This window comes from Miscanthus floridulus, chromosome 2, assembly GCF_019320115.1.
Source record: "Miscanthus floridulus cultivar M001 chromosome 2, ASM1932011v1, whole genome shotgun sequence".
Taxonomy (NCBI): domain Eukaryota; kingdom Viridiplantae; phylum Streptophyta; class Magnoliopsida; order Poales; family Poaceae; genus Miscanthus; species Miscanthus floridulus.
Window position 1 is genome coordinate 172926503 of NC_089581.1, and position 22671 is coordinate 172949173.

Sequence of the window (22671 nt, forward strand, 5' to 3'; positions counted from 1 at the left end):
TGGTCTCCCACAAAGTATTGTCTCAGACAGAGATCGGATTTTCACAAGCACGGTATGGAGAGAGCTCTTTCGTTTGACTGACACACAGCTGCTCCTGAGTTCTTCGTACCATCCGCAAAGGGCAGACGGAACGCTTGAATCAGTGCTTGAAAACATTCTTACGCTGCTCAGCCAGTTCTTGTCCGAAACAATGGAGCAAGTGGCTATCGGTGGCCGAATTTTGGTACAATACTTCGTTCCATTCTGCTTTGGGTCGATCACCATTTGATGTACTCTATGGTTACAAGCCGAAGCAGTTAGGTGTTATCAGTCCCGCTCACAATCATTTTTTTACAAATAATGGTTTAGAGAGTAGATTTTAGAAAGACTTTTTGGAGATGCTCTTAGCTCTCATGTTTCAATGCACTAGAGCTCGTACGCCTGCTCGCTGCAGATGCTTTGGCCGCGGCTGCGGCTGTTTGATGTAGTATCTACAGTATATAGCAGTTCATTATCTGCAGGTGGAGTGTGAAAAATCGTGCGCAGGAGGCAAGGAACATGTGGCCTCCCCGCTCCCCCGGAAATCTCCGTTTTCTCCCAGACAGACAACCGTGCACTGCAGCAGATCTTTCAGCTGTAGGAGGCAGGAGCGCTGGGGCCCGCCCTCCTTCCAACGCGCCTCGCACTGCCCGGGCTGCCTATATAAACCACCGATCGGCCACGGTCGTGCCAGCAGCTCCCAGTCGCCTCACCACGTCTCACCTCGCCTCAGCAGGTCTTGCACGGCTGCACGCTGAATAGCGAGCGAGTGACAAGCTAGCCATGGACCAGCTTCCCAAGCGCCCGGCCAACTACGTGCCGCTGAGCCCCGTGGGGTTCCTGCCGCGCGCCAATGCCGTCTACGGTGACCGCGCGTCCGTCATCTACGGACGCGTCCGCTTCACCTGGCGCCAGACTTACCAGCGCTGCCGCCGCCTCGCGTCCGCGCTGCTGTCCCTCGGCGTCCGCAGGGGCGACGTCGTCTCCGTGCTCGCGCCCAACGTGCCGGCCATGTACGAGATGCACTTCGCCGTTCCCATGGCCGGTGCCGTGCTCAACACCATCAACACGCGCCTCGACGCCGGCGCCGTCGCCACCATCCTCCACCACTCGAAGGCCAAGCTCTTCTTCGTCGACTACGACTACGTGCGCCTCGCCAGCGACGCGCTCCGCCTCCTCGCTGCCGACGCCACGCACGTCGTCCCGCTCGTCGCCGTCATCGACGACATTGACTCGCCCACGGGGGCCCGCCTCGGCGAGCTCGAGTACGAGGCCCTCGTCGCGCACGGCGACCCCGACGCGGAGCTCCCGCCGCTCGAAGACGAGTGGGACGCCGTCACGCTCAACTACACGTCTGGCACCACGTCCGCGCCCAAGGGCGTCGTCTACAGCCACCGCGGGGCGTACCTGAGCACCACCAGCCTGCTGCTGCAGTGGGGGGTAACCACCGAGCCCGTCTACCTCTGGACTCTCCCCATGTTCCACTGCAACGGTTGGACCTTCACCTGGGGCATGGCGGCGCGCGGAGGCGTCAACGTCTGCATCCGCGACACGCGCCCCGCCGACATCTACCGCGCCATCGCGCGCCACCGCGTCACCCACATGTGCTGCGCGCCCGTCGTCTTCAGCATCCTCCTCGAGGGCGACGCCGCCACCAGGCAGCACGAGACCCCCGTCCACGTCCTCACCGGCGGCGCGCCGCCGCCGGCCGCGCTGCTGGAGCGCGTCGAGCGGATCGGCTTCAAGGTCACGCACGCCTACGGTCTCACGGAGGCTACGGGGCCCGCCCTCGCGTGCGAGTGGCGGGACCAGTGGGACCGCCTCCCGCTCCCGGAGCGCGCGCGCCTCAAGGCGCGCCAGGGGGTCAGCGTCCTGTCCCTCGCCGACGCCGACGTCAAGAACGCCGACACCATGGTCAGTGTGCCGCGCGACGGCAAGACCGTTGGGGAGATCGTCCTCCGAGGCAGCAGCGTCATGAAGGGCTACCTCAACAACCCGGAGGCGAACGAGAACGCCTTCAGGGGCGGCTGGTTCCTCACCGGCGACGTCGGCGTCGTGCACCAGGACGGCTACATCGAGATCAAGGACCGGTCCAAGGACGTGATCATCAGCGGCGGGGAGAACATTTGCAGCAAGGAGGTGGAGGAGGTGCTGTTCCGCCACCCGGCCGTGGCCGACGCGGCGGTGGTGGCGATGCCGCACCCCCGCTGGGGCGAGACGCCGTGCGCTTTTGTCGTGCCCAGGAACAACGCTGCCGAGCTCAGCGAGGACGACGTGCTCGCGTTCTGCAAGAAGCGCATGGCGCGCTTCATGGTTCCCAAGAAGGTGGAGGTCGTCGGAGCGCTACCTAGGAACGCGCTCGGAAAGGTTGAGAAGGTCAAGCTCCGGGAGGAGGCACGTAAGCTGGCGCCCACCGTACCGGCGCAGAAGCCGAAGGGGAAGACGACGACCTCCTCGACGACGGTCGGCGGTCGCCGCGAGGAGCAGCCGGTGGCGCACGTCATGGCGGTGTCAAGGCTATAGGTAGCACAACACTACAGAGCATAGCTGGTGCTACATCATAGTGTACTACACTTCTTTTCGCCAAAGTTTTGGAGCTACTCACACGCGCCAGAGCTCCAGGAATAATTTATGTGCAGTGATAGTGTAGGTACGGATATGAGAGGATCACTCGCACGCATTTGTTTTCCTTCCTTTTTCTCGTTGTACTTTGATACTTAATTATGTGCACATTGTAAAATACATGGTATGAAAACGTGAAGGAAATAAATTTTGTTCAAACTCAAAAAATTGTGATAAAAGTTTCTGCTTTGCACTTCTTCTTCTTCTTTGTCTCGTTATTAATCCGGTGGCAGTGACTGAAATTAGACTATAAATTCCAGTGCAATGATTAGAAGTGGGGGTAGTAGACTTCCGCTTTATTCCACCGACCAAGCCCTTCTGATATACTCTCTGCCTGAATAAATTGATTTCTAGATTTTTTTTTACTTAGACCAATTTTATGCAAAAGAGCACTAACATCTATGACATAAAAAGTATAGTGTGAAAACTTATTTGACCAATTTTGGTATCATTTTTTTCTAGATTAGATTTCCATAGCATCTTTTTCAACAAACTACATATATAAACACACCAAGGAAATGCATCGTTTGAAAATTTTCGAGATGGCTGGAGTATATTTTGATTTGATTTTCATGTCTTCCATCTAATACGTGCTCTCCACTATATACTCCACTGTATACACGTTAAGGATATTTATAGCTCGAGTCCAAAGGGACAAGCGGTATCTTGTATCCCAGTCGCCTGTTATGTTCATGTTAACGATTTCTGACCATTAAATGTGATCCGACCGTTCGGCTTACCCCATATTCGGCTTCTTTTTTCAGCCGGAACAGTGTTTTTCTCTCACAACAATTCAGCCAGAACTGTGTTTTTCAGCCAGTTTCAGCCAAAATTCTGTCAGCCGAACGTGGCCGTAGAGGGAACATCTGCTATTCAACTCAGTTTTTTTTCCTCAAATACGCTCGAGTGTGCATATCTTTATATTAAGACTGGAGAAGGTTTATGGTACAAGAATGTCGTAAACGGACAGCCGCTACATAAAGTGATTACATCTTGAACGAAAAACAATTCGGGGACCTCCTCACGGCTGCGGCTTCTCGTGTCCAGCGCTAGGGACAGCGAGAGCGAGCAGCCGTCGTCGTCCATGGATCGCCGCCTTGTTAGGCCACAGCCGCGTGGGAGGTGGCCACTACGTCAGATATGCTTTGTAGGGGCGGCTAATGGACATTTATAGGGGCGGTTTGGCCAGCCGCTCCTACCAAAGTATGGTTACAAATCGCCGATTTGTAGGAGCGGTTCTCAGACCGCCTCTACAAGAGGCGGCTGGTATTATCAGCCGGGGCGACGGATAACACCAGCCGTCTCTACAAAATCGATTTGTAGGGGCGGCCGTAGTACCAGCTGCCTCTATAATACTTATTTGTAGGGGCGGTTCAATCTAGAACCGCCCCTACAATATATTTTTCCGTAAAAAAAATTAAATTTACAATTCAAATTCGATCAGAACATGTATTTTTCATGCACAGCTCCATCATGACTTATCTTCTTCTGCGATTGAACTGAAACTCAATGACAATACACATTTATTTATACCAGATTATAACAAATATTCCATGACTGTTAGGTGGACAGTTTAGTCCAGATAAATGAAACAACAAATTTCATCTATTAAACTTTTCAGTAATCGTAATAATATTTAATGGTGAATATGACTTTTTTTGTGAAAGACCACATAATAACAAAATCAATGGCGCTTAGATCTAGCAATCGAACATCAAAAAATCAGTAGCTTCTAATAATCCTTCCACTTGCAGAGGAAATCAAAATATGTTTCAGACCAAAAAACAACCACAACCATGAAAATAATGCTACAGACAAACATGTGCAATAAGATTGCTAGAAAATTACAAACCTTCAATCACATCAATAAGTGTAAAACAACCAGACTTGTGCATTGCTTGAAGTGTTTGATTTAGTGCTTCTGCCATTGTTGGCTTTTTTCTTTCAATTTTTTCTGTTGAAAAGAATCAAGACAAACAGAAATATGCAAGTTTCAATGGGCATCAAAGTCCATACAGTAAAGCAACAAAAGGATTTAATAGCAAGTTTCCGTTATTCAGGAAAAAGGATCGATGTTCTTCTTACAAGTAAAACCGGAAGGAGCATCCGTGCATTTCCAGAAAAATGGGCTCTTAAACCTCTAGTTAAATTCCCATGACTACAGTGAATCCTGAATGGCAAACAAGAGAAATGACTTTCATGCTTGTCGCATTTATTCAGAAGGAGTACCTAGAAATTGCTAATGTGAACAACTATTTGCTAATTGAAAATGAAAATCATCTGGCAGGAGGAATGCAGCACATAATCCTATGTCATAGGCTCAGCATTTGTAACAATATTGATAGTTGGTGTATTAGACAATGCCAAACTGTCAATACTACCTGCAACTACATGGAACATTTCACCGCATGTTGCGAAAGCTAGGTGAACAAAAAAGAACTAGTATTATGTATGCACATGCATTTCACCAACAGCTCACAATCATAACGATCAAGGGATTGATAATCAACTTACAAGGAAGACCTCTGCTGCCTCCAGTTCCACCCATAGGAGGAATGCAGCTTGAACTTTCTCGACAGTCTTTGGTCGGCCAGTGAGGCACTTGGCCACGATTGCATCACAAACCTCCTTCGCGTATCTTGAGAGAAGCCAACTTCATAAATTGTTGAATATGATAAATAATCAGAAGCATAAAGGGGAATGCCTTGTCAGCTGAAGGCACACACCTTGATGCATCTGCCATGTATGTGCTGATGGTAAAATAATTTAATACATGTCGTCAATTACCTCAGCTTCCTTAAATGAGACCAAGCATGCCATGACTGCAGCAGCGGCTTCTTGATCAAAGCCATATATTAGTTCCTACATGGTGAGGAAAAAAAGCAGGCGGTACCTGTCGACAAATTAAGCAAAAAAAATGATTGTGATTACCAAAGTAAAGAAATATAGACTAAAACCTAACTGCACAGCACCCGAACCAACACACCACCAGAATCCGCAATCAAAATTATTTGGCAGCTGGTAGCATGGGAAAGTTATCCCTTTCATGAACTCCACAATATTAGCAAGGCAAAACTGATAAATTTACCTCTGATTAAATAGCTGGTCATATAACTTTCAATGTTAGCTATGGAATCATTTCAAGCTACACAACACACAAAAAATAAGAAGCATCCTTGTAGATCGGTAACAGAACGGGGGAGAACAGTAGATGTAGGGTGAAATCGAGAGAGAGAGAGGGAGGGAGGGGGATGAGCGGACGTTGGGGGTGCAGCAGCCGCCGGTCCGCAGGTGGGGCAACTGCAGGGCCCGGCCGCGCTGGAGGCCGGCCACCGCGGTGGGATCCTCTGGTGTAGCACCACATCCGGAGAGAGAGATCGAGACAGAGGGAGAGGCAGAGGAAGAGACAGGCACCTAGGCTTTCATGGAGCAGACGAGATGTCGCATCGGGGGCAACCGAGTCAGCGACCACTGGTAGGCGTCGTGCCCGGGGACGGCAGCCGTTGGGGCTCCCACAGCCAGGATCGGGCGCGGGACGTGCGGGCACGGCGGCTGCGGTGTTCTAGGCCCCGGCCATGGCGTGGTGGACCTGCCCCCCGTCTGCGCTGGGATGTCCGGGATCAGAGCGGCCGGTGCACCCGCAGCCCAGCCGCGCCGGGGTCGCCGGGGACCGACGCTCCCGCGCCGCCCACGCCGACGTCGCCAGGGCTGCTGGGCCCCGCCCACGCCGGGATGGCAGGAACCTCCGTGGACCGACGCCTCCGCGCTGCTACCGCCCCCGCCTCCGGCTTCCTTTCCCCCCGTACGCGCGCCACCGAGGCCAAGCGCTGGAGCACCACGCCCCTGCCTCCGCCGCGTCGATGCCCCTGTCGTCGAGGTCATGCTGCTCTGCTCCCTCCATCCCTCCCCTTCTTCTTCTCTGCTTCCTCTGCTTTCTCCTCCCTTCTCTCTCTCTTCTCTTGTTCCGCGTTGGGGCAGAGCACCGCCGGAGCCACCCTGCGTCGCCGCCCCGTCCTGCTTCTCCCCCTCTGTTTCTCTCTCTCCCTCTTCCTCCTCACTCTGTTCTCTCCCTCTCACCCTCTCTCTTTCTCTCGCTCGCTCTTTCTCTCTCTCTCTCTCTCTCTCTCTCTCTCTCTCTGTCTGTCTCTCTCTCTCTCTCTTTTGCGACGATCTCTCTCTCTAGTGACCGAGCCAATAGGAGGATGGGGACGACCGACACACTCGTGCGAAGGCATCCGAGGCCGTCTGCCCCAGGCCATGTCACACCAGCCAATAGGAAGGCACCACGCCTGGGCGAGGGCCCCGCCTGTCATGGACTCTACCGCCTCTCCTCTTCATCTATGGACGCGGTCCACAAAGACCAGAGAGAGGGAACACATGGTCCACAGATCGGTGCATGGCGTAGGGATTGGTCTGTCTGGACAGCTGACTAGGCCCCACGCGTCAGTCCCTCAGCTGGATAAAAATTCTAGGTGCACAGGGGGAAACATACACGGGAGATTAAAAATAAGCCTTTTTCATTTCAGAAAAAATTCAAAGAAATCATAAAAAAACTACAGTCACCCTAGAACCTACCCAAATATTTTCACTCACTTTCCATTAACTAAAATTCTAGAAATAATTCCCAAGTTTCTTTCCATTCATGTTTTGTCGATAAACTTAGACAATTTATATAACTCATCCGTCCTAAATCCAAACCCCAAAATTGTTTCACCAAAAAATCTTCTAAATAGGTATTTTATATGCATGCCAGCCCATCCTTCGATCTACGCAAAAGAAGTAACCACTGACGAGAGACATGTTGATTTGTGATCAATGTTTAATATCACTTTGTCAGATGAAAAAATAACCAAAATAAAAGTTGTAGATCTAGATGAGTTATACATCTTTGGTATTCATCACTTTTTCAGCTGAAATCATTTGGTGTTTCAAAATCTTGTTACAACTTGTTATTTTTTTAAATTTAAAAATTTGAATTGCTCAAACTTTGTTAAACGAAAAGAATGACCAAATTAACACAACAACTTGATAGGGCAATCCAATCCGTACAGTACAGGCATCAAGCGACCGAAGCCAATGGCCCCGTTCGGCTTATCCCATATTTAGCTTGTTCGGTTTCTTTTTTCAGCCAGAACAATGTTTTTCTCCCACAATAATTCAGACAGAACAGTGTTTTCCATTAATTTAATTATTTAATTCATCAAGCCACATAGGAACCGGCCGTAGGCTACAGGTAATTTTTTCTAAACTTAAGTCATTCCATATTACCATGATAGACTGATAGGGTTCTAATTTTCTAATTCAATATACTTTTTAAACATGTTAGATGTTGCCTAAGTAACATTTGTTTGGTGCTCAGAAAAGAAAAAAAAAAGAAAACCAGAAGTTTAACTCGTAGAATCGTAAAGGGGTGTTATATTAAAATATTATATTGCCGGGCCCTTAGTGTCGTGTGCTTGCCCAGGAGCCCTTGAAACTGTTGAGACTGGCCCTGGCGCTGGGCCGCCGAGGCTGGGACTGGGAGGCATAATGAGCCGTATGATCCGCTTGTTTTCCCCTTGTATCTAATGATGTCTCTGCCGGCCTCCTGGGCACTTGAGCTACTAGCTGCATGCCATGCCTTGTACAGTGCTGCTCCCCTCCGGCCCGCCTTTCCCAGTCTTTTGCTGTTCCTGCTGTGTGCGTGTGTATGCGCGTTTGGACTTCGGAAGGAACACATGAGGATGCTGAGCGTTCGTGCCGCTGCCAACCTTCACCTCTCCTCTCTGCTGCCGCTGTGCTCATGCTGGCTTGCCCTGCACCGGGCACTGGACACTCGACATTGGACCAGGAGCAGCAGATCGATCGGCATGCATGCCGATTAACGGGCGCCGTTGCAGTGCAGTAGGCGGTAGCATCACTCCACGCGGTGCGTGTACCGTCACAACCAGTGGCGAATCTAGCCGAAAACATCATCGAATCATCAGAATCAACTTCGTTACATGATATATGATTTTTCTTAAGCATGACATTAGTTTACTATAGAATTTACAAATTTGGTCGAGGTCGAGGGACTGAGAAGAACTCCTCAAGATCCGCCTCTCGTCGCAATGCAAAGGCCAATACTAATGTGGACGTAAATATACACCTATTTTTTTTCTCGAATACGTAAAAGATTTGGACATATTTATAATGAAGGTAGGAATGTTTGATACAAACAACGCGCTTCTGCAAGTCTTTTAAGAGGTCTACAGGATTATAGTCGTGGGCTGGTCCATCATAACATACAGATACATATTTTAATATAGGAAAAAGTCTACTCCACCCCCAACTGTGGGAGGTGGTCTACATAACCCCCTTAACTATGAAACGGTCTGATTTACCCCCTGAACTTTCCAAAACCGTATATTTTACCCCTAGGCGGTTTTCAGCGGCGGTTTGATACAGTAACGTCGGGTTGCTACAGTGGCAGAGGTTTTGTCTTTTTTTCCTTATTTCCGCTGAATCTTTGAAAAATCATAGTAAATCACAGAAAAATCATAAAATGAAAAATCTAATTTTGTTGGACTCCACATGAGTAGATCTACACAGTGAACATATAATATAGTACGCTTTAGTACAAAGTTTTTGCTGTAGCTTTAGATTAATTGAAAAATCCAAATTTATCTGTAATTAATTGGAATTTATCTATAACTAAGTTATACATGGTCCAATGAGTACGAAATCTTTACTATAGTTTAAGCATATAATAATTAACCTACCATAAAAATTTCACCATAATTGGACCATAGAAGCTGCAGCTATGAATTATTCTAATTAATTACAGGCAAAATTAGATTTTCAGGGGGGCGTTACTGTAGCAAACCTATTGTTACTGTAGCAAAACCGCCGCTGAAAACCGTCTGGGGGTAAAATAGACGGTTTTGGAAAGTTCAGGGGATAAATCAGACCGTTTCATAGTTGAGGGGTTATGTAGACCACCTCCCATAGTTGGGGGTAGAGTGGACTTTTTCCTTTTAATATAACACAAATGATAGACAACGAGGATAAGGGTAGCGACATAGCCTAGGAAGAGGGCTTGCGCTTTCGCTGCTGCCAGCGCGATTCATTCTCGCCGCAGTGGAAGAGCACTTCCAGCGCTTCGACGTTGAAAGCGATCGGCTCAGCCTCGTAGAGCGCCTCATAGGCCTTCTCCACCGATGCGCTCGGCATTGACAGACCATTGACCAAACCAAACGTTGCATGATTAGGATCACACCTCGCTCGAAGCAGGCACCCCATTTGGAAGCATATAGTATTTTAACTGGTGATAGATAAGATATTAGCTGGTTTATTAGCTAAGGATCCAAACATAACCTCAAACACAAATGTTATGCTGACGTCGCACCCGTTCGTGGGCCGTGACACCAGCCCAACGGTCTAACAGTCATATCCTCTCTAACACTCGGATGCTTCCGTTCTCCAGAAGGCTTCCAACACTCGGACGCTTCCGTTCCGCAACACCACCTTGGCGTTCTCCATGACATCCGAGTGCTCGCTAGCCAGCATCTCCACCACGCCAGAGCATGGCTGCTCGCTTTCCTCCATCTCCATCGTGCACCCAACCCGCCGCGGCATTCTCTAGCGTGCAGACGGCCTTCTTCACCGGAGCGATGACAGTTCGCACTAGATTCATCATGACCTTCTCAACCAGGCCTATCGCGGTCTTCTCCACCAGAGCGGCGAGCTCTGCACTGGTGAACTCCACACGCCGACGAGCCTCTATTCCCAAGCAGCAAGGAGATGTTGTGCTAAAAGCACATGTCGCAAACATATGTGTCGGGGACCAATACTAGGGTACCCGAAGAGGAGGGGCTAATGATCATCAATATTAATTCATCCGAACAATCAAGAGCGTGACTACGGCTCCAACCGACCCCTAGGTGCGCGGGCTCCGCCTCGCCCAACACCGAGGCCGCGGGCTCCGCCTTGCTCGACCCTTGGGTTTGCGCTCCGCCTCGCCCGACCCCAAGGCCGCGGGCTCCGCCTCGCCCGACCCTTGGTTTTACGCTCCGCCTCACCCGACCCTTGGGTTTGCACTCCGCATCACGAGGCCTCTGGGGGAGGGCTCCGCCTCGCCCGACCCCAAGGTTTACGCTCCACCTCGTTCGCCCTCTAGGGAGGGCTCCGCCTCGCCCGACCCCAAGACCGCGGGCTCCGCCTCGCTCAACCCTTAGGTTTGTGCTCCGCCTCGCCCGACCCCAAGGTCATGGGCTCCGCCTCGCCCGACCCTTGGGTTTGCGCTCCACCTCGCCCAACCCCAAGGCCACGTGCTCTGCCTCGCCGGACCATGAGGCCACGGGCTCTACCTCGCTCGGCCTCTGGGGGAGGGCTCCGCCTCGCCCGACTTCGAGGCCGCAGGCTCCGCCTCGCTCGACGAAGACCCATGCCACCGCCAACCACTCCAGGTCCAAGTGTATGGGCATGGGTCAAAGCTCTGACACCAGGGAGGAGACCGGCACGCCCCAATGTAACCCGTAGCCACGACGGGTCATACCCGAGGATTCACATCAGGAATAGCGTCGGACGTACCGGTGCTGTTCTACCTAACCCTCATACGAACAGTGACAAGCGCGTCAGTTCACCACGACGTCCGCCAGGATGGAGTGGAGCGCCATGACCGGTAGACAATGCCTACACATGTCGCTAGTGACGGACAGGGCTGTGATGTGGAGCCACCTCTGTTGACATCTACAGGGTCGGCGGGACCTGCATGAAGGATAAGGACCTAGCAACCCTGAAGGCCTTTGGCTCTCTCTTGTTCTTCTCTTTCCCTTCACTATAACCTGTGCTTTCCCTTGGCTTATAAAAGGGAAAGCAGGGCGCCCCATGAAGGGGATCGATCGATTGAGGCCAGACCCGATCGAACCATCACAAACCCATCGAACCTCAAACTGACCAGAACACAACACAAGCACACGGTTGAGCAGCAACCGAGCTCTCGGCACATGTTCACTCTTTCCACCAGAGACTTGGAACATGTCCCTCTCTCGCCCGTTTGTAATCCCTACTACAAACTTTCAGTGCTAGTAACACGAGCAGCAGCGATGAACTGGACGTAGGGGCATTCTGCCCAAACCAGTATAAACCTCATGTCCTCTAAGCACACCATCCGAGCCAGATGCGCAATACTAAAAATTTACTCGTTGGTGGTAACTTGAAACACCGATAGTTGGTGCGCCAGGTAGGAGCTTTTTGCGTGTCTCGACATCCACACCAGGCCTTGGATGGCTAGTCACCACGTCAGCTGGGTCCTGGGCGCGCACGTGTGCCTTGGGGACCTGGACTTCATCATCACGACAGAGAAAGAGCTAGTGTGGGCTCTTGTCGTTGTCAAACCTCTCCACTCCGCTGGCCTCGACTCGACCATCGAGGTGCTTGAGGAGCTGCAGCTGCATGCACCGGGGGCCCACGCCCTCAGGAGCGACCAGCTCCTCGGCTTCAACTATGGGAGGTTGGAGCGTTAGCTCGGCGCCTTCCTAGAACCCCGACCGTCTTGGGAGGACCTACGCTACCTCACCATCTCGTTCACCAATGTCATGGCGCAGCTTGCCGGGGCAGAACCGCTCTCCCCAGAATACCTCATCCAAAGCATCCCGATAGTGCTCATGTCCGATCTCCGCAACGCTGTAGAGACCGTTGGCCACATTGTGGCACAACACATGCCTCCATCCCCCGTGAACAACGAGTTCGTGAGAATGACCGAATATGTCGTGAAATCTTTCCATAACCTCCTCACGAGAGAAACGGAGTCGCCCTCCACCTCTGGCTCTAGCAGGGGGAGCCATCACCCCTCTCATGAATGTTTCATGGTAGGTACCCCTGAGGGACACGTTGAAAGCATCAACAAGGAAGAGGCTACCCCAACGAACGACCTCGATGATGAGATCGAGAGGGATGTAGGGGCCCCACCATGCCTACGAGTGGAGCAGCTGAAGGCCCGGCACCAATAGCTTGAGGAAGCATGACTCCAGCTCGAGCAGGAACACGTAGAGCTCGAGCGAGAGATCGAGCGCCATGGAGATGGTTGGCGCTCGCGTGCCATGGCCCGTGATGTGAACCAAAGGATCATCGAGGATGATAAAGTGCTCCCACACTTCTCCTGGGCAAGCCAGAACATCACTGCTATGGTGGCCTTGCTCCAGGGGCTTTTGGGGCCTGCGACGCCTGAGGATCATCGGGCCCATCGCGAGATTCACATGCTACTCAAGCGTGTAGTGGAGCAGCAGGCTGAGAGCTCACTGTCCCGACGACGCGAGCTCTACGACAGCCAGCGCACGCCCTCAGAGTGACCCAACAAGGACACGTCAGTCCACCAGGCACCGCAAGGTGGTAGGCCACGCACCATGGTCCCGGTACATGAGCGTCTCGCCTGCCACCATGATGCGCATGACACCCTCAACGCCCACAGACGTACCCGTGGCGATGCGAGGGAAGGGGATGACTGTGAACCCTTATCGTGGCGGACGCTACGATAGCGGTGAGGACCAAAGCCCAAGCCCTAGCCTTCCAGGACCTTAGGCCTTTGGCCGGCACATCCTCAATGCCGCCTTTCCACTACGATACTGACCACCGACCAACATCCCAAAGTACTCTAGGGAAACGAACCCTGGACTGTGGCTCGAGAATTATCGGCTTGCTTGCCAAGCCGGTGGAGCGAATAATGATGATTTCATTATCTGCAACCTTCTATTGTTCATGGCTGATTCGGCGCAAACGTGGTTGGAGCACCTTCCACCCAATAGAATCCAAAGTTGGGTGGACCTGAAAGAGATCTTCGTGGAAAACTTCCAAGGCACATATAAGCATCCTGGGAACCTATGGGATCTCAAAAACTACCGACAGAAGGTTAGGGAAACCCTTCGTGGGTATATCCGGTGCTTCTCCCGACAGTGCAACGACCTGCCTAATGTTGCCGATGCCGACGTCATAGGAGCTTTCCTGTCTGGGACCACCTACGAGTCCCTGGTCCATAAGCTAGGACATAAGGGACCACGAACCACCAAGGAGCTCCTTGACATCGCCACCTGCCTCAAGGGCAAGGCAAAGTGGGCCAAGGACATCAGCGAAGGCGCCTCCAACCACCCCATCAAGAAGAAGAACAAGCAGTGGCGTGAGGGCTCACTCGTGGCCATCACCGATCGCAAGGGGGTTGGAAGCCCGCCGAGGGTACCCCAAACCACTTCAAGAAGCTGCTCAAAGGGCCATGCCCGAACCATACCTTCCTCGTCAGGCATCTCTACAAGGACTATGGCCTCATGAAGCGGTTCTTATCCAAAGGATCCAACAATGGGGACCATAGGGGGGACCCCAAGCTGACCGCAAACGACGCCGATGAGAAGGATGGTGGCTTTTCGACGCTAGATGGCTGCCTCATGATCTTCGGAGGCTCAGTGGCCTATGACTCCAAGCATCGCCAAAAGCTTGTGCACCGCGAGGTCTATACGGCTGAGCCGGCCGCGCTACCTTCCTCTGATGGTCAAAGTCCACCATAACCTTTGATCAGACCGACCACCCAGAATGCATCCCATAGCTTGGACGATATTCGCTCATGGTCGACCCGATCATCGGCATGAAGTGGCTCACCAAGGTACTGATGGATGGAGGCAGTGGCCTCAACATCATGTACGCCGAAACACTCAACGCCATGGGCATCGACCGATCGCACATCTGACCGACTGGAGCGCCTTTCCATGACATCGTGCCTAGAAAGTAGGCCGTGCCACTTTGGCAGATCGATCTGCCCATCACCTTTGGGGATCCGACCAATTATAGGATGGAGACCCTTACCTTCGAGGTGGTCGGGTTCCACAGAACCTACCACACTATCCTAGGACATCCATGCTACACGAAGTTCATGGCCATCCCCAACTTCACCTATCTAAAGCTAAAGATGCTGAGACCATGTAGGGTCATCACCATCGGCACCTCCTTCTAGCGTGCCTATGAGTGCGAGGTTGAGTGCTGCAAACATGTCGTGGCAATCGTCGCCTCCAAGGAGCTTGCGGCCATCAGGAAGGAGGTCGCCGAAGAAGCGCCCGACCCCAAGTGGTTGGCTGGGTCTTTTGAGGCTATGGAGGGTGCCAAGGAGGTCCTCATAGACCCTAGTGGCTCTAAGGGCAAAGCGGTGTGCATTGGCACCATGCTTTCCTCTGAATAGGAAAGCGCGCTCGTCGACTTCCTCTGCGCCAACAGAGATATCTTTGCATGGAAACCCTTGGACATGCTGAGAAGTCATCGAGCATGCCTTGAAGATTAGGCCAAGATCCAAGCCAATGAAGCAGTGCTTGTGTCGCTTCGACAAGGGGAAGTGTATGGCCATCGGTGAGGAGATTGTGAAGCTTTTGGTGGGCGGGTTCATCAAGGAAGTATACCACCCTAAGTGGTTAGCCAATCCTGTTCTTGTATGAAAGAATAGAGGGAAATGGAGAATGTGTGTTGACTACACGGGTCTCAACAAGGCGTGTCCAAAGGCTTCGTTTCCTTTGCCATGCATAGACCAAGTAGTCAACTCGACCTTAGGGTGCGAAACCCTTTGTTTCCTTGATACGTACTCTAGGTACCATTAGATCATGATGAAAGAGTCTGACCAGCTCACGACATCTTTCATCACCCCATTCGGATCATTCTACTATATGACAATGTCGTTCGGTCTGAAGAACGTAGGGGCTACATACTAGCGTTGTATGCTCAAGTGTTTCAGAGACCTCATCGGGTGAACCGTTGAGGCCTACGTAGATGACATCATGGTCAAGCCGAAATGGGTTGACCAGGTCATAGTCGACCTTCATGAAACTCCGAGCAAACGACATTAAGCTCACCCCTGAGAAGTGTGTTTTTGGGGTCCCGAGGGGTATGCTACTGGGTTTCATCGTCTCGGAGCGTGGCATCAAAGCCAAACCAGAGAAGATCTCAGCCATCACAAGGATGGGCCCCATTTAGAATGTAAAGGGGGTATAGTGAGTTGTAGGGTGCCTCGCTGCGCTTAGCCGCTTCATCTCATGCCTCGGCAAATGAGGTCTCCCCCTCTATCGGCTCCTGAAGAAGGTCAACCATTTCGAATGGACGCCTGATGCCCAGGAGGCACTTGACGTGGTCAAGCAGCTTCTGACGAAAGCCCCGATCCTGGTCCCTTTGATCGATGGAGAACCACTTCTACTCTACATTGCGGCCACCACACAAGTGGTTAGCGCCGCCCTGGTGGTGGAGCAAGAAGAAGAGGGGCACGCCCTCAAAGTGCAGCATCTCATGTACTTCATTAGCGAGGTGTTGCTCGATTTCAAGACTCGCTACCCCTAAATCCAAAAGCTCCTGTATGCCGTCCTTATCGCCAAGAGGAAGCTGCGTCACTACTTTGAGTCACATATGGTGATGGTCATGACGTCCTTCCCCCTTGACGAGGTTGTCCAAAACTAGGATGCCACGAGAAGAATCACAAAGTGGGCACTCAAGCTGATGGGTCAAGGCATTTCATATGCCTTCGGACGGCTATCAAGTCCCAAGTGTTGGTTGATTTCATTGTAGAGTGGACCGAGGTCCAAATGCCACCGGTAGTCGTCGACCAGGAGTACTGGACGATGTACTTTGATGGATCATTGATGAAGAAAGGCGCCGGTGTGGGGCTGGTCTTTGTTTCGCCCCTTGGGGTACGCATGAGGTACATGGTTCGCATCCATTTCCCCTCCTCCAACAATGTGGCCGAGTATGAGGTGCTCATCAACGGCCTACACATCACCATCGAGTTGGGTATCCGACGCCTCGACATCTAGGGTGACTCCCAGCTGGTCATCGACCAAGTCATGAAGGAGTCGAGCTGCCACAACACCAAGATGGCTGCATATTATCGAGAAGTCTGCTAGCTGGAGGATAAGTTCGACGGTCTCGAGCTCAATCACACCCCGAGGCTTCTCAGTGAGGCGATCGACGCGTTGGCGAAAGTGGCATCTGGCCGACAGCCAGTGCCAATGGCCTTAACAATGGAAGGGGTCGGAACACACTAACATTTTTATACAAAAGGGGAGAAGGGCCAAAAAGTTGTTTGGTCGTAACAAAATTAAAGAGCTTATCCATTTATTACAAGTTCACCACCTGGCTTATCTACCTAACTAATTTCTTGGGGGATGATCTCATCCTCTATCATCGTAGGAAAGCCCTATGCCAGTGGGTCACCCAAGCCGATCGAACAGCTCGGGCCGCTGCCGAGAGATGGGTCACCCTTAATTTACGCATATTTTCTCTTATTAATTTCGCTATCGAGCCCTCGACCCTAGCAATGGCAGGGGGTCAGGCCTCACTCGGGGGCTGGCAAGAGTGTCTATTCAGTAGACATTATCTATGCCCAACCCCTTTTCTCACACTAAAACCTAGAGGCAAGGTATGCGGAAACAAACTCTGAGTAAACCTGGTCGGACCGCAAGAAACCTACGCTCCAGCGGCTATGGCATTTTTTGCTCACCAATGTGATTGGAGTTTTTATCCCCGCACCCTGAGCTTTAGCCTCTGCCTTCCTAGGAAGGGTTCGAAGAGGCCCACCTACGGAATCTCCATCGAGCAGAGGCCAGCAGGTTGCCCAAGTCGATCGAACTGCTCGGGCCGCTGCCGAGAGATAGGTAAGGAGCAGTGGGATGCCCCATGTAGGTTACACCAACTCCATCACGAACAATGGATCTAGACCCCACATGGACATATCCGGTAAGAGCTCCCCAAACCCATCACTCAAGCCATCAAGGTAACTTTACCAACCCCCACTTTTATTTTCTAGTGCATGATCATTCATTCATCCATTCTCATGCATGCATTCATACATTCATTCATACATTCATCCCATAGATCCAAGCATTGCATATGCAATTATTGCATCACGAAGCGGTAGTCGTGTCATTCGATGTGAGCGGTGATCGACCGAGGTTTGAAGGCCGACCTGCGAAGGGCTCAAGGCCACCTAATGTCAAACAGAGCTAGGGGAGAAAAATGTAGATGAGCCCCAGCGGCCCTTGCCTGACCCTGCTTAGAAGCAGACAGGGACATCTCAATATTCTTGTTCAATCCTAACCTTGAGCCAAGCCCACAGAATCTCCATCGAGGAGAGGCCAGCGGGCCACCTGAGTCGGTCTTTGGAATGACTCGGGCATCTACCGGGAGGTAGGTTAAGGAGCAGTGGAATGCCACATGAGGGCTATGTCGACCCCGTCATGAATGACGGACCTAGATTCCACTTGGACATGCCCATTAGCAAGCTCACCGAGCGCGTCACTTGAGCCATCAAGACAAGTGATGTTAGCTCAACTCCTCTGGTTGTGAAAACCATGGATGGGGCGACGATCACAAAGATGAGCTGACCCTCGACTGGACCCCCGCTACGCGTGGGGGCTCAAGGAAAGCTCGACTCACAAGGAGACCGAATGCGTGGTCATAGAACGATGGCTCAGATCCTAAGGAGGGGGCACGCGCGAAAACTAAGAATAATGTTTCTAAAACAAGAGACGCTTTTTCCTGCTAGTTTCGCTATCCTCTCCTCGATCTTTGGTGACACCCGACCCCAGCAACGGCAAGGGGTTGGGTCTCACTCGGGGGCTGATAAGGGTATATATACCCTTTCTGAAACAATCGCCGTGCCTGACCCCTTCCTCACGTTAAAAAACCTAGTGGCAAGGTTTGCGGAAATGAACGACTGAGTAAGGCTGGTCGGACTGCAAGAAACCTATGCCCTAGCGGCTACGGCACTCTTGCTCACCAGCGTGATCAGAGTTTGTTCACCCGTGCCCCGAGCTCTATGGTCTTAACAAATGGAAGGGTTGAAACGCATTAACCCCTTTTCACACATAAAAAGGGACAAAAACAAACTTGTTCACACCGAAATAAAAGAATAGACTTGTTCGAACAAAACACAGAGGTCGGAACTTGTTTGATTATTACAAAAATGATCGTCCGACCTATCTAACTAACTATCCCCTCCGAGGGAGAACTATGTCTTCTATCCTGTTCGTCAGGTCCTGTGATAGGGGAGCCAACGCCACTTCCATCTCCTCTAGCTCGTGGACTTCATAGCCAGGTGCGTAGCCATGGCTCATCATCTCTAGATCGAGGCTGTCCCCATAATGAGAATGAGCAATCGCGAAAGACTGATCGACCCCGGTGCAAAGGGCACTCCTTTTGAGTTGGCACACCCAAGCCATGATCTCGACGGCATGAGCTGCGAGCGAGCTGGTCTCCTCTAACCGCACCACCTGAAGGTCATCGCAGACCACTCCGAGGGCGGTGCTTAGGATACCGAGCTTGTCACTCTCCGCCTATAGATTCCTCCTCACCTCAGTGAGGTCCACGGCTAGCCTGGCAGAAACGCTCTTAGCCTCTAGCTTCTGGGTTGTCACACTTTCGAGCTCGCCCTGGAGGGATCTGACCTTCTGCTGTGCATCATCGCGCTCTTGGCAGGCCTGGTCACGCTCTTAGAAAGCCTGGTCATGCTCCTCACGAGCCACCACCGTGTTCTGAGCGGAGCCTCTCCATGGTTTGGAGCAGCTCATCCTGCTCCTTACGTAGCCAAGCGACCATTGTGGCATCTAGGCTCACCCTCTTCTCTAGGGCCACGAGCTTCTCCTCAGCCCCCAGCTTTAGATCCCTTTCCTTCTCAACCTTGCCCAAAAGGTCAAGGATCCACTGGTGGGTCTCAGGTTCTCTCTGGAGCAGCTCATCCTGCTCCTTCCTGACCCTAGCGGCTTCTTCGTCATCCTTCCACGACCTCGCCGATAGGACTTCAAATGCCTTCTCGGCCTCGTTAGCATCCCAACGGGCCTTGGCCACTCGCGACTAAAGATTGGCCGCCTCCTCGATGAGGGGAGTCAGTTTGGGCACCCTCTGCTAGGTGGCAACAAGCTAAGCGGTCACCTTCCCATGTAGCCACGCCTCCTCTATGAGGCGGTCCTAGGTCTCCTTCTGTTGATGAAGGAACCAAGACTTCCCCCGGCTGCGAGCTATGAGGGACTGCAGGAAGACGATGATCAGGATACAAAAAATAGAAAAAGGAAGATAAAGGCAAGAAGCAGGATGAAGCAATACCCCACCAGAGGGAACGATGACGTCGTGCAACGTGCCCATGGCATGGTTCAGGGCCTCGAGCACGGACGCAATCCCTACATCAAGGCTCTCTTGCTCCATGCTCTCAGCGGCATCGTCAAGGTTGAAGAGTGTCGACATCGGATCCTGTGGATTCATCCATCGGAACAGTGGCTTGCCCCACGTGGGCGAACCGCTGCCCATCGATGTTAGGGCCAGGGATGACTCCCCACCGGCTCCAAGCGCCATCGACCCCTCTCGCCATGACGTCCTCGATGGGACGCCCCCTCTAGCGATGGAAGGGATCAGCAGCGCAGACGCTGACCTCTCTCCTAGCACCATGACTCCTGGGGACCCCTCGACCACGTCCCCCTCCGGCCGACCCGCGCCAGGCGCCGTTGCTTGGGCCGCCGATGGCACAGGTTACGCCGGTGCCTTAGGCACCGCTGCGGTTACAGCCGGCTATGACCCATCTGTCACGGTCGTCGCCACCTCCACCGGCGTCAGCAGGGTCACGACCGGGCCATGACCTCGACAAAAGGGAATCACCATCTCTAGGTCACGCTGTGGGTGACAAAAGAAGGCCAAGGCCCTCAGAGTCCTCCCGTTTGGAAAAGCCTCTGAAGGAGTATCCTACTCCTCCGCAGGCTTGGGGGCTACTATCGGGGACCAATACTAGGGTACCCGATGAGGAGGGGCTAATGGTCATAAACATTAATTCATCTGAATAGTCAAGAGCACGACTACGGCTCCAACCGATCCCTAGGTGCACGGGCTCTGCCTCGACTGACCTCTAGGAAGCCTTTGGGGAAGGACTCCGCCTTGCCCGACCCTGAGACCATGGGCTCCGCCTCGCCCGACCCCAAGGCCGCGGGCTTCGCCTCACCCGACCCCAAGACCACGGGCTCCGACTCGCCCGACCCTTGGGTTTGCGCTCCGCCTTGCCTGACCCCAAAGCCGCAGGCTTCACCTCACCTGACCATTGGGTTTGTGCTCCGCCTTGCCCGACCCTTGGGTTTGCGCTCTGCCTCGCCCGACCCTAAGGCCACAGGCTCCACCTCGCCCGAACCTTGGGTTTACGCTCCGCCTCGCCCGACCCTTAGGTTTGCGCTTCGCCTCGTCCGACCCCAAGGCCGCAGGCTTCGCCTCACCTTACCCTTGGGTTTACGCTCTGCCTCGCCCTACCCCAAGGCCGCGGGCTTCACCTCGCCCGATCCTTGGGTTTGCGCTCCGCCTCGCCCAGCCTCTAGGGGAGGGCTCTGCCTCGCCCGACCCCAAGGCTGCGGGCTCCGCCTCGCCCAAACCTTGTGTTTACGCTCCGCCTCGCCCGACCCCAAGGCCGCAGGCTCCGCCTCGTCCGACGCTTGGGTTTGCGCTCCGCCTCGCCCGACCCTTGGGTTTACGCTCTGCCTCGCCCGGCCTCTGGAGGTGGGCTCCGCCTCGCCTGACCCCAAGGCCACGGGCTTCGCCTCGCCCGACCCCAAGGCCGCGAGTTCCGCCTCGCCCGACCCTTGGGATTGTGCTCCGCCTCGCCTGACCCCGAGGTCGCAGGCTCCACCTCGCCCAACCTCTGGGGGAGGGCTTCGCCTCACCCGACCCCGAGGCCACGGGCTCCGCCTCGCCCGATGGAGACCCATGCCGCCGCCAACCATTGCAGGTCCAACTGTATGGGCCTGGGTCAAAGCTTTGACACCAGGGAGAAGACTGGCATGCCTTGATGTAACCCGCGGTCACGACGTGCCATACCCGAGGATTCACATCAGGAATGTCGAATATACCGGTGCTGTTCTGTCTAACCCTCGTACGAATACTGACAAGCGCATAAGTTCACCACACGTCGATCCTTGGACTAGTCAAGGGAGCGGCCATGCTGACAATACGCACCTAACCATGCATGGAGCGGCCATGCTGACACTACGCACCTAACCATGCATGCATGTTGACAAATCGATCCTTGACAGCTCCTCTGATCTATGCTGGAGCCTAGACAGCGGTCGTCCCTGGCGAGCGAGCTGTAGACTCTTGACTGACTCATCATCAGAGATTCAGAGAACAGTACTAAAATAGTGTTCTGAAACCGTAGACCATGTATATAATAATATATATGTAGCAGTAGCCGACGATATATATATGTTAGAATAAACTATAGCAGCCAATATATATATATATATATATATATATATATATATATATATATATATATAGAACTACTATTCTGTAGCTGGCCATAGAATAACTTATTCTGTAGCCACTTTGAGTTACGATAATTACTATGTTAATTTACGAGATTTACAGTAACTCCTTACTAAGTGGTTTACTATAACGTTATGGTAAATATTCCCATGTGTTATAGTAACCCAACTATCGTAAATATGTATTGACATTATGGTAAATTAGTATATAAAATTATGGTAAATAGAGGTGGCTACAGAATAACTTATTTTGTAGCCGGCTACTGAATAGTCTCTCCCTATATATATATATATATATATATATATATATATTCAGCAGCCGGCTACAAAATAAGTTATTCTGTAGCCACCTCCATTTACTATAATTTTATATACTAATTTACCATAATATAAATACATATTTACGATAGTTGGGTTACTATAACACATGGGGATATTTACCATAACGTTATATTAAACCACTTAGTAAGGAGTTACTATAATCTCGTAAAATAACATAGTAATTATCGTAACTCAAAGTGGCTACAGAATAAGTTATTCTGTAGCCAGCTACAGGATAGTAGTTCTATATATATATATATATATATATATATATATATATATATATATATATATATATATATATATATATATATATATATATATATATATATATATATATATATATATATAACTACTACTCTGTAGCCACTTTGAGTTACGATAATTACTATGTTAATTTATGAGATTATAGTAACTCTATACTAAGTGGTTTACTAACGTTATGGTA

General features: G+C 51.8%; 1 protein-coding gene across 1 annotated transcript; it reads left to right on the top strand.

Annotated features, from left to right (window-relative positions):
• Window positions 1–742: 742 nt before the first annotated feature.
• On the top strand, window positions 743–2771 carry LOC136540703 (trans-cinnamate:CoA ligase, peroxisomal-like). Its single transcript, XM_066532719.1, has one exon. It carries the CDS (start codon window positions 802–804, stop codon window positions 2539–2541), a length of 1740 nt encoding a protein of 579 aa, XP_066388816.1. The 5' UTR covers window positions 743–801; the 3' UTR covers window positions 2542–2771.
• The last annotated feature ends 19900 nt before the right edge of the window (window positions 2772–22671 follow it).